The sequence below is a fragment of the Gekko japonicus genome, unplaced genomic scaffold, assembly GCF_001447785.1.
Source record: "Gekko japonicus isolate JY-2015 unplaced genomic scaffold, Gekko_japonicus_V1.1 scaffold2322, whole genome shotgun sequence".
NCBI classification, from domain to species: Eukaryota; Metazoa; Chordata; class Lepidosauria; order Squamata; family Gekkonidae; genus Gekko; species Gekko japonicus.
This window is the reverse complement of record NW_015172076.1, coordinates 99,146-115,395: the sequence shown is the minus strand read 5'-3', so window position 1 is coordinate 115,395 and position 16,250 is coordinate 99,146. Positions and strand designations below refer to the sequence as shown.

Sequence of the window (16,250 nt, the reverse complement as noted above, 5' to 3'; positions counted from 1 at the left end):
ATATTCCAGGGCAAAGTTATTCCACTACTCAACAAAAGCATAAGGCCACCACTCCTGGATCAGTTCTATGATCCTTATGTACTCAAACATAAAAGCCTTTTCTTTTTCATTCCCCAAATACTACACCTATGAAATCGTATAATTTCTCTAAGCCATAGTTTAACCACAGATGCATATTAGCAAAAAAGCATTAATCCAAAGTTATCAACAATATACGACTTCTGAAGAAAGGGGTAAACAAGAAGCTCAGTTGCAACTGCTGACTAAAAAAAGAAGAATATAAATTGCTGATACTACGAGCATTAATCCAAAGTTATCAACAATATACCACTTCTGAAGAAAAGGATAAACAAGCTCAGTTGCAACTGCTGACTAAAAGAAGAAGAATATAAATTGCTGATACTACACAGTAAGAAAGAATACTCTAGCCATTGATCAAAGCGGCAAATGACAAAAATACATCCCTTTTTTGGAAATTAATTTCGAGCAGACAGTCTGGAATTAAGTCTCCAATATCCTCCTATATACTACCTGACAAATGAGTCTACTTTAAAGAGCTGTATGAGGATGCTGCGAAAAACCCATTACCATTAGTAACAGAAAATCTCCCCAAATGGCCCCCCTGTAACTTTTTATTTTGTGACGGCCAATGGCCATATACAATAAACTTCATTCATCCAACTCCAGGTGAGATTAAATCCCATACAGAGCTCCAGGCTATGGTATTCCACCAGAGCTTTTGAAAGAAGATATGGACTGGTGGGCCTCCTTCCTGGCTCCTCTCTTTACCTATACTGATGAGTCAGGCTGTATGACTAAATCCTGGGAATTGGCCATAGTAGTTCCCTTTTATAAAAAGGGTAAAATAGAGGATCCCTCAAACTACAGGCTGATTAGTTTGTTGAATATTACAAGCAAACTGTGTGCAAGGCATCTTTTAGATAAATTCTTAGATTGCCTTGACCAAGAGAACATCCTAGTGGTAGAGCAGATGGGTTTTAAGATCAGAAAGATCTACGCTTGATCAATGCCTCACTATTCAATAGTGAGAAATATTCAACCAAGGGAGTAACTTCATTATATGCTACTTTTGTTGATTTTAAAATCACATTTGATTCTGTATGTAGAGTTCAGCTATAGGATAAATTGTTAAACCCAACTATAGACAGAAGACTTTTATAAATTTTATGGGCTCTGCATGATCAAATCTTTTTAAAAGTCAGATGTAGTAGACAAGGACACCTTACTGAGCCTATTCAAACCTTCAGAGGTGTTAGATAAGCTTGCCTGTTAGCTCTGATACTGATCCACTTTGGTGTAGTGGTTAAGTGCACGGACTCTAATCTGGGAGAACCAGGTTTGATTCCCCACTCCTCCACTTGCACCTGCTTGGATGACCTTGGGCAAGCCATAGTTCTGACAAAAGCTATCCTTGAAAGGGCAGTTCTTGAAAGAGCTCACTCTGCCCCACCTACCTCACAGGGTGTTTGTTGTGGGGAGGGGAAGGGAAAGGAGTTTGTAAGCCGCTCTGAGACTCCGAGTGAAGGGCGGGGTATAAATCCAATCTCCTCCTCCTCCTCTTCTTCTTATATATAAATAATTTACCTAGCCAGCTTAATACCCCTGAACTTCATCCCCCTAAACTTTCCTATAGGTCTGTATCAGTGCTACTGTATGCTGATGACACAGTGCTACTTTCTAGAACTCCTGTAGGTCTTCGGATAGCTCTTAAGAAGCTCTCCTCATATTGTGAAAATGAATTTCTCACTATCAATGATCAGAAATCCAAAATAGTAACTTTTGGGAATAGACAAAAGACCAGGATCTGGTTGACTGATGGACATTGTATTGAGCAAGTTAAAAATTTTAAATATTTTTGGGTAGTTTTACAGGGTCAATCACAGTAAATATGTTGCTAACCAAGGAGAAAGATCAGCAAACACTATAGCAAAATTCTACTGATCCCAAGGGGGGGTATTATGTTCCTGCAGCTCTTAAATTATTTAGGGCTAAGACATTGGCACAATTACTGTATGGAACATTTCTAGGGTCACCCAGCTCCTGTTTCGCTCCCCAAGAAAGATTGCAATCTAAGTTCTGAAGAGCAATTCTACAAGTTGCAAGGTGTGTGCCCAATGCCAGGTTAAGACTGGAGACAGGCAGCATAAGAGTTGAAGCATGGGTATGTATACTATCTATCTATCTATCTATCTATCTATCTATCTATCTATCTATCTATCTATCTATCTATCTATCTATCTATCTAATCTATCTAATCTATCTAATCTATCTATCTATTACTGTATGGAATATATATATATGTAGCTAAAGGGACACTTTAACCCCCAAAGGTAATTTCCATCAATAAATAGAGACGATGTTAAATCAAATTGGTTTAAATCTGTCCGGAACCATATTGTTAGGATTGGCTTCTCCCTTCATGTTCTGCTATCTTGTGGATATGATCAGGCAAAGATACTAGTTAAACAGAGAACTGAGGACACAGAATGCCAATTGGATATTGCTACTTTACAAAACACTTATGTGTGGAAAAACTTTCAATATACTGTAAAGGCAGCAGTCTATTTAACAACCTTAGAAATAAGTGGATTCAGAAGGGTGTTTACCATGGCAAGGTGTTTGGCCTTCCCTTCGGCAGTACTGGAAGGCTTATATAAGAAAGCTCCTTATATGGAAAGGCTTTGCTCATGTCTGTTGAGAGAGGCTGAAACCACAGAACACAAGTTTTTAAGCTGCCCATATTATAAGTATGCACGAGGTGAGATTATTACCCCGTCACCTTTTCAGTGGCGGCTCCGTACTGGTGGAATGAGCTCCCAGAAGAGATCAGGGCCCTGCGGGACATTTTACAGTTCTGCAGGGCCTGCAAAACAGAGCTCTTCTGCCAGGCCTTCAATCAAGGAGCTGCCTCAAACACCTGAAGAGTGAGCCCTGTGCCCTGTCGTGGACCAGCCTCAGCCTGTGGTGCGGCCAGACTCTGACTTGCTGCCTGAGCCCAGCCTGGGTGAGGACCAGTCTGACTTGCAGCCTGACCAGTCTGATTGGCAACTGGAGCCCAGTGTGAGGAAGGACTCCTCAGAAGTCGAGCCTGAGTCCAGCGTGGCAAAAGATGACTTCAGAGTAGAGGACACTCAGGAACTCCAGTCAGATAATACTGAGCCGGCTGAAGTCAGGGGCAAGTACCTCTGGAGGCACTCACGACTCCCCCAGGTTCCCTCCCACTCATAGAGAGAAGAAGGGCTAAGATCAGAAGGCAATTACAAGAATGCAGACAGAGTAAAAGATTAATGGCCCATGGACAGCTACAAGATGAGTCATTACAGGAGCCCTGCTAACTTGCCAGCTGCAGATAAGACTAATTAGGGAAAAGCTACATAAAGCTGGGTGTAAGTTGTTGCCAACTTGTGGAAGCAACACATCACCTCACAGTGAATCCTGCAACCACAACTCCTGACTCTGCTCTAATCCTGTGACTCTTGGACCGGCTGCTCTGCTTTTGGACTCTCTCTGACTATAACAATTGACCTTGGACTGCTTGGACTACGCTGTGAACATTCCTTTGACCTGCGGGCATAAATTGAATGAATCAATCAATCCTTGGTCTCACTGAAAAAGCTAGACTTGATTATCTTCTATCTGATAAGAACCCCAGGATTACCTACCAAGTAGCTAGATTTTGTTTGGTGATATCGAAGTCTCTGAAAATATATTATAATTAGATTTTAAATCTTAAATCGTTTTTATTTGGTATACTATAAACTTTGAATTTTTAATGGTCGAATTGTGTATATGATTGGTCAAATGATCGAAATAAAGAATGAACGACCCCATAACATCCATCACTTAGTTATATACTATCTCCAGTCATCAGGAGAGTTCTAACCTTCCTGCCTCTTTCATTTGATCACTTTTTGAATAGTATAAAAACTGTAAAGAAGTATTAAAAATCTTTTTAAAAAGCATTTAGGCCCTGGTCACACGGAGGATTTGCCGCGCTAAAGGCACGAATGTCAGGCGGATTTTCAAGGCGTGATCACACCGCAACATCTGGGAAGCATAGCACACCTGTGGCCAACCTGTGGTGTCCCACCGAACATGCGCAGTAAAAAAGTACCTCAGAAAGTGCACTAGTATCTGGAAAACGCAGGGCAGGGGCGAGCGTCTGATCACGGGAGCGCTAGTATCCCGTGGCATCCGGCGCCCATCCACATCCCGCCGCAAACCGGATGTTTTTCGTAAGCGCATGCCCACAAACACGTAACTGAAAGCAGAGCGGCTCCGTGGAACTGCGCATGCGCACAAACGCAAAATGCTTGCTGTGCCACTTCTTTGCCACGCTCAGGCATCCTGTGCCACTTCTTTGCCACGCTCCAGCATCCCTGTGTGATCGCCAGCTAACAGTCTAACCGCGAAGACTCGGGGGACTGTGTGATCGGGCTACCGTGCTTTATTTTGCTCCGGGGCGAACAGCCACACCTCCCCCCCGCGTTATCTGGCCCGTGTGCCTGGGGCCTTAACACATATTTGATCAGATAAACATGTAAGATTATGGAAGAAAGGGGAGAAAAAACTCCACTCATTTGATTCATGGAGGGAGGGGTGTAAAGGAAATCAGCACTTGATTTGAAGCATGTACACATGTCCTGTGAAAGCGAAAACCAGGGGAAGAAGAAGAGTTCATTCTGTAGCAGAAAAACACCTGTTCTTATTTACAAGCCTGTCTGTACACAGCGCATATTTACATATACATGCATGTCTGCATGGATGTGTATTTAACACATTAACACTAAATCAATTAAAACATTTCACAAGAATGGCATACTACCTTATAGCAGGAAAGCCCCGATCCGCTCTGCCATCCTGGAGGACAAGGATCACTTTTTTTAGGCAGCACTTCTGTTGGCCGTGGTGGCCCAATGTATTTTTTGCAAATAGAGTAAGCTTTAAATGTACTGCAAGACTGGACTTTCCACTTTCCAAGGTGTTTTCCGCTCGCCATAGCCACACATCCTCCAGAAAATTCTAGAAAGTTAACCAAAAATTCCGAGGATTTCAGTATTTATCTGACATTTTCAGAAATGGAAGACTGTTTCATGAAATAAATATTTATACTTCACGAATTTTGAGCATTTACCTGGCTGAAGACTATCCCAGTTTGTATACAGTAGCTTTTCAATATTTCCGTCAGTATGTCCCCAGCTATACTCTCCCAAAGAGTTGAGGTCTTGCAAGCCAGTCCAGAAATATTTCTCTTCAACTATGCTATGCTTTCTAATCAAACTATTTATGAATTCTTGCTCAAATCTGTAAGAGTTAGAATTTCAAAATTAAGGGTCAATTATCTTTTATCACAAATCATGAAACATCTAAAAGGGAATAAAGACGACACAAGACGACAATGGAGTTAATGTTTACATTCATATATTGAAAAAAGCTTCACACCAAGAAAACTGTTTTCTTGCACACCAAGCAAACCATTTGATCCATACAGCTTACAGTACTACAAAATACCTGTTTTCTATAGTGAGATTGCACTGCTTTCCAAAGGTCACTTTATCGTTCAGAATCCTGTAGCAAAAATTTCCATGTCTCTTCCATTCCTAAAGAATGACAACTTCTTTACTCAGCAGCAGAATCAGTATGTACCATAAAATCTGCATCCACTACAATGTTGCCAAGACATGACAGTGAAATTAAGAATTACTGACTGACCCATTATTAAGTTTATTACTACTGCTCAGAAATTGGCCACAGTTTCGATGCAAAACTTTAGACACATACTCTCAAAAATGCTAGACAAATTCTCAATATTTAACATAAGAGATGCCAATATTGGATCAGGCCAAAGGCCCATCCAGTCCAACACTCTGTGTCACACAGTGGCCAGAAATACCAGTGCCATCAGGAGGTCCAGCAGTGGGGCCAGGACATTAGAAGCCCTCCCACTGTTGACCCCCCCCCAAGCACCAAGAAGACAGAGCATCACTTGCCCCAGAGCCCCTAGCTATACCTTGTGGCTAATAGCCACTGATGGACCTCTGCTCCATATGCTTATCTAATTCTCTAGGTTATGTTATGTCTTCATTTATTATTGAACCATATTCTTAATAGTAATAATCTTGGATGGTAAGCAAAAAATAAAGTGATGTTAATAAAACATACCAGATTCCATTAAAATAGTATTAATAGTGCTTTACCTCATTAAGAGGACAATCTTTATCAGAGATCGTCTCATTTAAAATCTTTCCTTTTGTCATGCACACATATTTAAGTTGATTTCCACAAGGAAGGACTTTCCATCGACCCAACTGTTATCCAGAAGAAAAAGCAGGATAATTATATGAACAGTTGTAACACTTAGTGTGTATACAGTGCTTTTGCACCTATTAGCTTGATGAAATCCTAGCAACAGCCCTGTAAAGTAGGCCAATATTAACCCCATATTGACAACAAAGCACTAAGCAATAATAAAGTGTCTAAGGGCACCCAGTAAGAATGAGACACATTCATTCTGTTGCTTAGAGATTTAACCAGATGCCTCCCAGACTGCTCACTTTGTTAGCTACCACATTATACTAGGCCCCCTGTACCTCCAACACGGTAACTCCCTTTGGAGTTTCATTTGAAAAATCACTTTCTGTGCTAAAATATAGACACTAACAGATTTTATAAGCTCTACTTTTATTACTTCTTGCTCTTTTTTAGACAGAATTGTTATTACAATAAACTAAAATTGTGGTACCTTTTCCCATTATTGTCTGAACTGAAAGATTATTAGCATTTAAGTATCTTTACCCTTCTCTATAAGAATCAGCTATTTACATTTGATATCAAACAGTTTACATGCTCTGCTCTGTAGCTTTCAAAATACACTTTAGCACTGATTTCCCACAAGCGCTGCTCCATGCTCGCTCTTCCCTTTTGCCCTGATGGTACGTGTCAATTTCACAGAAGCTGCTGCATCGCCGCATTTTGCCCCACAGCTTTCCCCCGCGTCTATTCAATCCTCAAAAAACAGGATTGAGTAGACGAGGGGGAAAGCTGTGGGGCAAAATGCGGCGATGCAGCAGCTTCTGTGAAATTGACACGTACCATCAGGGCAAAAGGGAAGAGCGAGCATGGAGCAGCGCTTGTGGGAAATCGGTCTAGGCATTTTATAATTTATAATTATAAAGCTGACCAGAAGAACACAGACGCTTTTTACCTTTCCTGAATAGGCCACACAATTAGGAGTGTTGTTCAAAGGAATGTTTGGCTCATTCTGATCCCAGTAAGTGAATACTACTTCTGAACCATCTGCCCACTTAAATGAAGCTGGCACATCCGTATTCATGAAACCGATCCACATTTTGTCATTTGTTTCTACATTCAACAGTAAATAGAAGCATTTCACAAAATGATAACAGTAATCAAACAAGCTAACAGGAGAATAAAAATCGGATCTTTTCAGAATGCACTGAGGGAGAAAAGCAAAATTCCTCATGATTATCATATTACTGTGCGATTTAACCAAGGCTATCTTATATATGCCACTGTTGATGGCATCTGGCCATGGACAAAGGATACTGGTCAAAGATCTGTAGCAAACGTCTGCTACATCAGTGATCTTCAAACTTTCCAGAGCCACGATCCCCTTTCACCCCCCAAGATAGCAGCATGGAACTCCCTGAGCTGCAAAGCAATGAGATATCATCACAGTCATATGATGAAGAAGAGGAATAGCCAAAGTCACTGGGCACTGGAGGACCAAATGGCAGGGGTGGCAGGACCATGCTGTGCTGAAGGGGGGGGACAGCGAGAAGGCATAAAGACAGCTTTGGTGGGTTGTGGCCAGTGTTCCCTCTAAGCTGAGTTAGTGTGAGCTAGCGCACCGTTTTTTAGCCTCCAGCTCACACATTTTTATCTCAGCTCAGGAAGGAGGGTTCCAGGGCAAACTAATTTATGCAGCAGCCAAATCACTTGCTCACAACTTTAATGCCAGTAGCTCACAAAGTAGAATTTTTGCTCACATGACTCCATAGCTTAGAGGGAAGCATTGGTTGTGGCACTAAGATTGTGGAACTCCCTCCGCAGGGATGTTCATCTGTCCCTTTCTGTCACTGACTTCCACCACAGCATGAAGACTTTTTTGTGTTTCAGCTTAGAGGGAAAAACTATACACACACACACACACACACACACAAATTTAACTCATTTTATTATTTGTTTTTAAACTGCCTGTTTTTAGTTGTTTGCTGCCCTGGTGGCCCTGACTGGGCTGAACTGCAGGATACAAATCTTGTAAATAAAAGGAAAGGCGTGTCTCTGAACCCAACTGTGCTTAAAAATTAAGACTGAAGAATGACCTCAGCTTGCCATCCTGTCTTTCCTCTGAGAACTGTGCAGAGAGAGGCTGGAGGCATGGAGACCTAGTCTTTATGTATATACACTAACACCAGGTCCTTTCAAAACAGCAGCAACCCCCCACCCCTGACTTTATAGGGACTTGAAACCCAGCATGTGGGGCTCTTCAGCCCTCTGGAACGTCACAAGCCATGGGTTGAAGACCTTCTGTTGATTCAAGTGCTTAACCTCATGGCGACAGACCTTCGTTCTTTGACCCATGCCAAGTCAAACTTACCATTATGAAGTTTGGTAACAACCAATTCAACATCTGCTAATGAATGTATGCTGATTAGGTCAGCATTCTTGGTTTTACAGGACTGCTGTGCAACTTCCCAGGAAACGGGGTTGTCCATTGGCGAATAGCAAAACCCATTGTGAGGTAGCCAGTCGGAATCACACTGGGTCTCCATGTAGTCTTGGACTTCTGGAATATGAAGAAATTAATTACGTAGTAGACAATTTACAAGTTCAGCGTGGGCACAGAAGTACTAACTACTAAAAAGGAGCAGCTAGACCATGACTAAAATTACGTGTGTGTGTGTGTGCGTGCATGCCTATGTATGTATGTATAAAACACGTCTTACATGTTCTGTGGAAATTAATCCCATGGCAGTGTATACAGGATTGCACTCTACATAACTATCTGCCAGGAACCAAATCCGCAATGCACCTCTGATTTACCTGGTAACTCTGATTCGGTACTGTTGAATTGTTTTTTGCAGACATAAGGAAGTGCAGTCTCGCAAGGATAACTGTTCCAGAGGCCTGTGTCAGCATTCATGACCACACAACTTGTTCCATCTAGTGGCGATGAATTCTGCATCTCTGTGGAAAAAAGAAAGACTACTGTTTAGAATACCATCTGAAATCCAAAGCAGACTTACAGGAAAGTAAGCTCACTGGGCTCAATAGGACTCGCTTTTGTTTAGTGCTGCATTATATTGACTACAACTGTACTATCTGCCTTGGAGACCCTGAGCTGGGTGGAAAGATGGCAGGAAAATGTTATAAATAGATAAATATTTTATATAGGGCTAGAAGAGATGATATGCACATCATTGTTTCTTCTCCCTTTTGCAAAATATCTCCACCAATGCACTGAAGAAGATTCGATGTTGTGGTTATTTATTACAATATTCATATCCATTTTTCAGTCCCAGAGGGAACACCCCCCCCAGAGCAACTTCCAACCATAAAGCTAGCTGAAGTACATCAAATCATCAGAAATAAATATAGCTAACATCTCTATCACAGACCACAATAAAGGAGTATTACATTTCCTCCGGGCTATGGGTTATAAAAATAATGTAATCAGACTTATAATATAGTTACCAGGGCTCCAGCTAACAAAGTTCAAGGGTGTGTGATCTGACCACTCCCAGCCTCCATAATTGTCCAGTTGGTTTAATCCAATCCAAAATATTTCTGCAGCTTTATCTATAGACGAAAAAATGTGTAAGTTAACATGTGAAATGTTTACCTGGCGGAGAAAGAACAACAACATGCCATCAAGTTGCAACTGACTCATAGTGACCATCCATCCACAGGGCAGTCCAGGCAACAGACAAGCAAAGGTCATTTGGTTTGCCATTGCCTTCCTTTGTGCAGCAAACTCAGTCTTGCTTGGTGGTCTCCCATCCAAGTGTTAACCGTGGCTGACCCTGCTTAGCTTCCCAGATGCGCTTCCAAAATGACAGCTTTTCCAGGCAATACATTGCCAGTTGTACTCATCTGTTGCGCCAGATCTGGATGTTCACTTTCCAGACAACTATTAGTTGCTAGGGTAACACATTTCCCCAGAAGTGTAATATTTTCTGCAGCAAAGAAGATACAGCTGGTACTGCCACTTGTTGTATGAGCACTGTGTAGAATATGATTGCAAGGGAATCACAAAGGGTTTAGCAGTCAGCATTCCGTAATGGCATAATCCAGGGAGCTTTTATTTTTTTTTACATTTTCTTTAAAAATGGCTTTTGGAAAGTGTGGTCAGTGTCTACAACCAAGCTAATTCAAGACAGATGAAGATGGGTAGCCACATTAGTCTGTCTGTAGCAGTAGAAAAGCGTAAGAGTCCAGTAGCACCTTAAAGACGAATAAAATTTGTGGTAGGGGGATGAGCTTTTGTTCACTGCTCACTTCTTCAGAAGCATTAGTTTTTAAGGTGCTACTGGACTCTTACTCTTTTCTACAAGCTAATTCAACTCCATTTAAAAAAAACACACTACTGCTAACAGTGACGATACAGCACAGCCTTAAAGCAGGGCCCTTGATCCTACCAACATCCAACACTCCCTGGGCAGCTGCCTGTATGGTCTACTATGTGGAGTGAACAGCAGCTCTGGAAACCTGACTTGGGGATGGAAAAATGAGGTGGGAGAAAGGCCTATGTACCATGCTGTGGCCCAGATCAGCTGGATCCGGTATTCTTCAGCTGCTGCAAGACAATCAGCAATGAAAATTCAGCACAATTCAACAGTGATGACGGGTCTGTGTACGTTAGAGGGATACAGTGGACAGGAGCAGAAAAGCAACAAGCAACAGAATTGTTGTTGTTATATACATGTAAAAAAACTCAGAGTGACTAAGGTCCAAAGAACTTGCCCAATACATTCTCTCCTCCTCCAGGGCATTGTACCACGTTGGCCCAAACACTGGGGCATTCTGTATTACCTTATTGGGAGAATTGCTGTCATTAATTACATTTATTCACACCTGTCTCCCTAACAAAGCTGAATAAATCAAAAGAGGCTTTAGATTTCAATGTCCATATGGAATTTTAATATAATCAATTTTAAGCCATTTGCTGCTCAGATTCCCTATTTCTGATAGGCCAATTCCAGCATCCCCCAAGAATGACAGCTAGACTTACCTCTAAAGTAGCTTAACTGAGATGGGTTGGTGATGCTCAGCAAATCTGCACCTTGCCTTTGACACGAGACGTACGCTTCTTTCCAAGAAAGAAAAGCCTGAGCGTTTAACTGGTAGCAACTCCCAGAAGCTTCATCATACTCCCATGTATTCTGACAACCATCCTCTAATGAAAGGAAATAAATAATTAAGCAATAAATACTTCTGCCAAGCCTGGCCGCAGTGTCTATCCACAGCTTTCAGATATCAAGAAGATACACAGGGATCACGAAAATGCTGTTTCCCTGCCACAGTCCATCCTCTGTGCACCAAGGCAAAGAAAAGGGAGGTTGGCTTTGCAGGGATTGGGATGACCACGCACCTTTCTCATACCCACATCCAGCTTCTCCTCTTTGCAAGATGCATATTAGAGAGGTGTATGTGTATATGCATGAGACTGGATACAGATATGGCATATGTACACAGACCTCCTATTTCCTCTAATACCTACTTGTATGGGCTACAGCCATAATTTTTACCTCCCACATTTCTCACTGAGGCTCAAGGGGAGCTACACAATGTAAGACAATGCTATCAAATAGTGGTGAGCCTGCCGCAAGTGCGCTCTATTCCCCACACTCCACTGAACCAGTCCCTATTTTAATACAGTAAATGTACTGTTCCAAATATGTTTTATATTACAACCTGAAAGTACACAGAAAAATTAGAGTATTATACTTCTAGAATTAAATCGCATACGCTGTAATGGAACAATTATTTAAGGCTGCAACAGATATGGTGTCCTGCTCAGGATGATATTTTAGGAATGCCATTCACCTGGTTTTAAGCAGTATCCCCATTTTCTATCTTGATCAAAATTGTAGGTAGTGGAGCACCATTCGCCATCTTCAAACATCTCATTGCTTATGCAGTCATGATGCCATGTGTTATTAAACAGGAAGGGGAATTCACAGGGCTTTCCATAGGAATTCCCTTCCCTTGTATACGTCTCTGTAGAAAAACAATCAGAAGTAAATGTTTCAAACATAAAATCTGAATTAAATTATATGTATTACAAACACACACTCTCTCTACTAAAAAGATTTTGAAGGCATTTAGTAGAACAAATTGAAATAGTCCTCATCTATAGTAAACGTAAATTTAACAAACGGCAAAAAAACATGGTATTATAGGAAAACTTCCAGTCTTTGTGCTTGTCATACATTAACAGTTCAATTACAGAAGTCAACAAAAATGAATCTATATATTTAATCTAAATTTATCTATTGACCAGAACCATTTTATGTCACTTTCACTGTATTCCATAATATTCCTCATGCAACATACATGTGTTAAATCAATGTATGCAGTGACAGTTCCACATTTTGGTGGATTCTGGACACTGAGCACGGATAGGCTCCCAAACTGCTACAGTAGCTCCCCCCCCCACCCGGAGCACAGCAGCCCCCCAAACCTTCTCTAGATGCAAGGAGACACCACCCTTGCTCACTCACCCTCCTGCCTCACTCATAGAGCCTTCCAATGCACACTTGAGAGTAAGCACCCCTGAATCAATCTCATACTTTCTCATTATAATGTGCAGGATCAGGATCAAGCTGTTAGGATAGGGGTGGGGAGGTGACAGCAGTGGGCTCCCCCGGCAGCTGCCCTACCTAACTAAAATCTGATGTCAGGCCTGAATGCATGGATCATATCTACAGCCCCTCCACATATTGATCTAGACCTCTGAGCAGAGGCTGGGCACAAGGGTGGACAAAAATTAATGATTTTAAAAAATCGGATTTGTAAAATTTAAATCGGATTTTTTAACAGAATGCTATAGTTTTCTATTTAAGATCCATTATAGTCCAAAGGTTATTCATTATGAAATATGGATTACTTTTTAATTATGTAGCATGAGGCTGTATATTCATAGGGTTTCCAAGTCCCCTTGTTGCACTGGGGGTCCCGGGATGTCCTGGGATGAAAGTGACATCATCATGTCAGGGATGTCGCGCTGGCAACGCTCTGTTTTTTGGGCAAAACTCCATGGTAAAACTGGCTTCAAACCATAGAGTTCTGCCCTCAAACTAGAACGTCGCCGCGAAATGTATCCAACGTGATGACATCACTTCCAGGCAACGTCATCGCGTTGGGAATGTTGTGCAGTAACATCGCTGTTTGGGGGCTGGGTTTCCCCTGCCATCCAGCTGGCTGGCAGAATCCCCCAAAACCGGGGGAACCCCCGCCAGGACCTGGGGACTAGCAATCCTACATATTCATGCAACATTTACATAGTTCAGTAAATGAATTCCATTAATCTGTTCACAATATCATGCTCTCCCAGAGGTTTCTGTAAGATTATTTTGGGGGATTTGGGGTAATTTTTCTATCTAGAAGATATTATCACAAATCCTTGGCTTTGCAGTTCTCAGAACTGTGAATTTATGTCTGCAGAGATAACATGCCTCTTCTTTACAGCAAAAGTGTTATAAAATAAACATACAGAGCTTAAGAGACCTCAGTCTATTGGTCCTCTGCAAATCTATGCACACAGAACCAACTCCTTATCTCTTAAGTGCTAAGTTTCAAGAAGTTCAATGAATATAAGATTGTTTGGGGTAGAATAATTCTGGGTAAGGAGGAGATGTTAAGAGTTAAGTGTGAGGAGGGAAGGGCAAGCAGTACAAATGAAAGTGAAACTTTTTGAGCAGAATACTCCAGAAATCTTGAGATTTTTGTGAGTGTATCCTGATGGATGTTTAAGCAAATACAAAAATACATATCTATATACTAATAGCCATACTAATAGCCAAAGTTCCTTCAGAGTGTGGATACTTATTTCCGCCAACAGAGGGCTCAATCTCCCCCAACAGCTTTTTCTATAGACTCAGGGGACTCTGTGGGTCTAAAGAAAATCCAGTTTTTTTAAAAAACAAAACAACCTCAGGGAGGATTGATTTCCCTCAATACCTTTTGAAATGGCCTCCGCAGGGATCTACTCCAGGCATCATTGGTGAGAGATTAGAATGTCAGGGGCGGGAGGCTTCTAACTAGCTCTGTCAGTAAAAGGCAGGGGGAAGGGGAAAGGTCCTTTCCAGACCTATTTTGGCCCTTCAGACACCTTTAGGGCCAGGCCTGACAAGGGTTGCCAGTACCAGGCTGGGAAATTCCTAGAGATTTTGTGATGGAATCTAAGAAGGGCTGGGTATGGGGAAGAGAGAGGCCTCAGCTGGATATAATGCCGCAGAGTCCACCCTCCAAAGCAGGGAGACGACATATCTTTGCTGTCTAGAGTTCAGTCGTAATTCTGGGTGGGCCTCCAGGTACCACTTGGAGGTTGACAACCCTAGGCCTGGCTGCAGTTTAGGGTTGTCAGGTCCCCCCTAGCTACTGGCAGGGGATGGGGGGTAAGGTTGCCAGATCCAAATTGGGAAACTCCTGGAAATTTGGGGTGGACCCTGGGGAGGACAGGGATCTCAGTGAGGTACAGTGCCATAGAGTTCATCCTCCAAAGCATCCATTTTCTCCATGGGAAGTTATCTCTGTAGTCTGGAGATAAGCAGTAATTCCAGGGGATCCCCAGGTCCCACCTAGAGGCTGGCATCCCCAGGCAGCACCCTCTGGGTAACTTGATACCACCTGACTTGCATGACTCAACTAGGCCACCCTATGAAAGCCAGTGTGGTGCAGCAGTTAGAGCTTCAAAGTAGGGTCTGCAAGACCCAGGTTCAGATCCCCATCTTGCGGTGGAAGCTGACTGGGTGATTTTGGACCAGTCACATACTTTCAGCCTAACCAACCTCACAGGGTTGTTGTGAAGATAAAAAAAGAGGAAAGAAGAATGTAAGCTGCTTTGGTCCCCACTGTGGAGAAAGACTGTAATTCTCCTAGTTAGAGGCAGTGGGGGAGGGGGGTGGAGACAGAAAGCTGAAGACAGAGAGGCAAATAAAGGTAGGTTGGCTGTTGGGTGGGAAGGAAATAGGGTTGCCAACTCCAGGTTGGGGAATTCCTGGAAATTTGAGGGATGGAGCCTGGGGTGGGTGGGGTTTGAGGAGGGGAGGAACTTTCGACCAGTATACCATAAACTCCACCCTCCAAACCAGCCATTTCCTCCACGAAAACTACCATTGCCAACCTCCAGAATTACAACTGTTGTCCAGGAGACAGAGATCAGTTTCCCCTGGATAAAATGGCTGCTTTGGAGGGTTGAAGCTATGGGATTATACCTTGCTGAGGCTGCTTGCCTCCCCAAGCCTCACAGTCCCAAGGCTCCACCCCCAAATATCCAGGAATTTCCCAACCTGGAGCTGGCAACTGTAAGGTGAACTGATCTCTGTAGCTGGGAGATCCGCTGTGATTCCTGGAGAGCTGCCACTGCTGCTTTGGGAGGCAAGGAAGCAGGTGGGTGACTGGGAGCACTGATGGGGGCAGAAAGAGAGAGTGATGGGGTGGGGGGCAGAAAGAAAGAGAAGAGTGTGAGAGAGGTAGAAGGAGAGGGGAAGAAGCAAAGGTATGAGGAATGGGATAACGTCCCATCAGTTTCTTGTGGGTCCCTGCTTGTGCTATATAATGTTATTGTTTTAGTTAAATATTTAAATGGTTATTGTTAATTATTATTTTTCTCCTTCCAGTAAAGTACAGCTGAAAAGTTGTCCAAATATGAATAATTAACCTATTAAAACAGAGATAGTTCACCTTGCAATGATTTCAAAATTATCTATTTCAAGTGGTAAATAACCAATCATTAATTTTCTGATATAACAAAAGCTAACCTGAAAAGTTGTTATACTAAAATGAAACCTTCATCTGAGTTGTAAACATTGAGGCGATCAAGAATGAGTGTTTATGTAGAAAACCATGATTTAAATTAAGTCTTTCTGACCAGTGATGTAAATCATGATTTAATATACACCCTGCTAGGCACAAAAACATGAAAAGTTCACATAACGAAGAAAAAGCCTATACACATACAGCTTGTACAGTTGTAGGGTCTA

The 16,250-nt window shown here is 42.2% G+C and overlaps 1 protein-coding gene across 1 annotated transcript in view; it reads right to left on the bottom strand.

The window, feature by feature from the left end:
- Positions 1-16,250, bottom strand: part of LY75 (lymphocyte antigen 75) — a 97,324-nt gene that overhangs the window by 55,806 nt on the left and 25,268 nt on the right. The window contains 11 exon segments of the mRNA XM_015420879.1: positions 2,541-2,555; positions 4,847-5,043; positions 5,156-5,325; positions 5,533-5,621; positions 6,219-6,329; positions 7,226-7,383; positions 8,642-8,830; positions 9,088-9,231; positions 9,739-9,843; positions 11,276-11,440; positions 12,091-12,264. Of these exon segments, the coding sequence (XP_015276365.1) occupies positions 2,541-2,555; positions 4,847-5,043; positions 5,156-5,325; positions 5,533-5,621; positions 6,219-6,329; positions 7,226-7,383; positions 8,642-8,830; positions 9,088-9,231; positions 9,739-9,843; positions 11,276-11,440; positions 12,091-12,264 (1,517 nt within the window).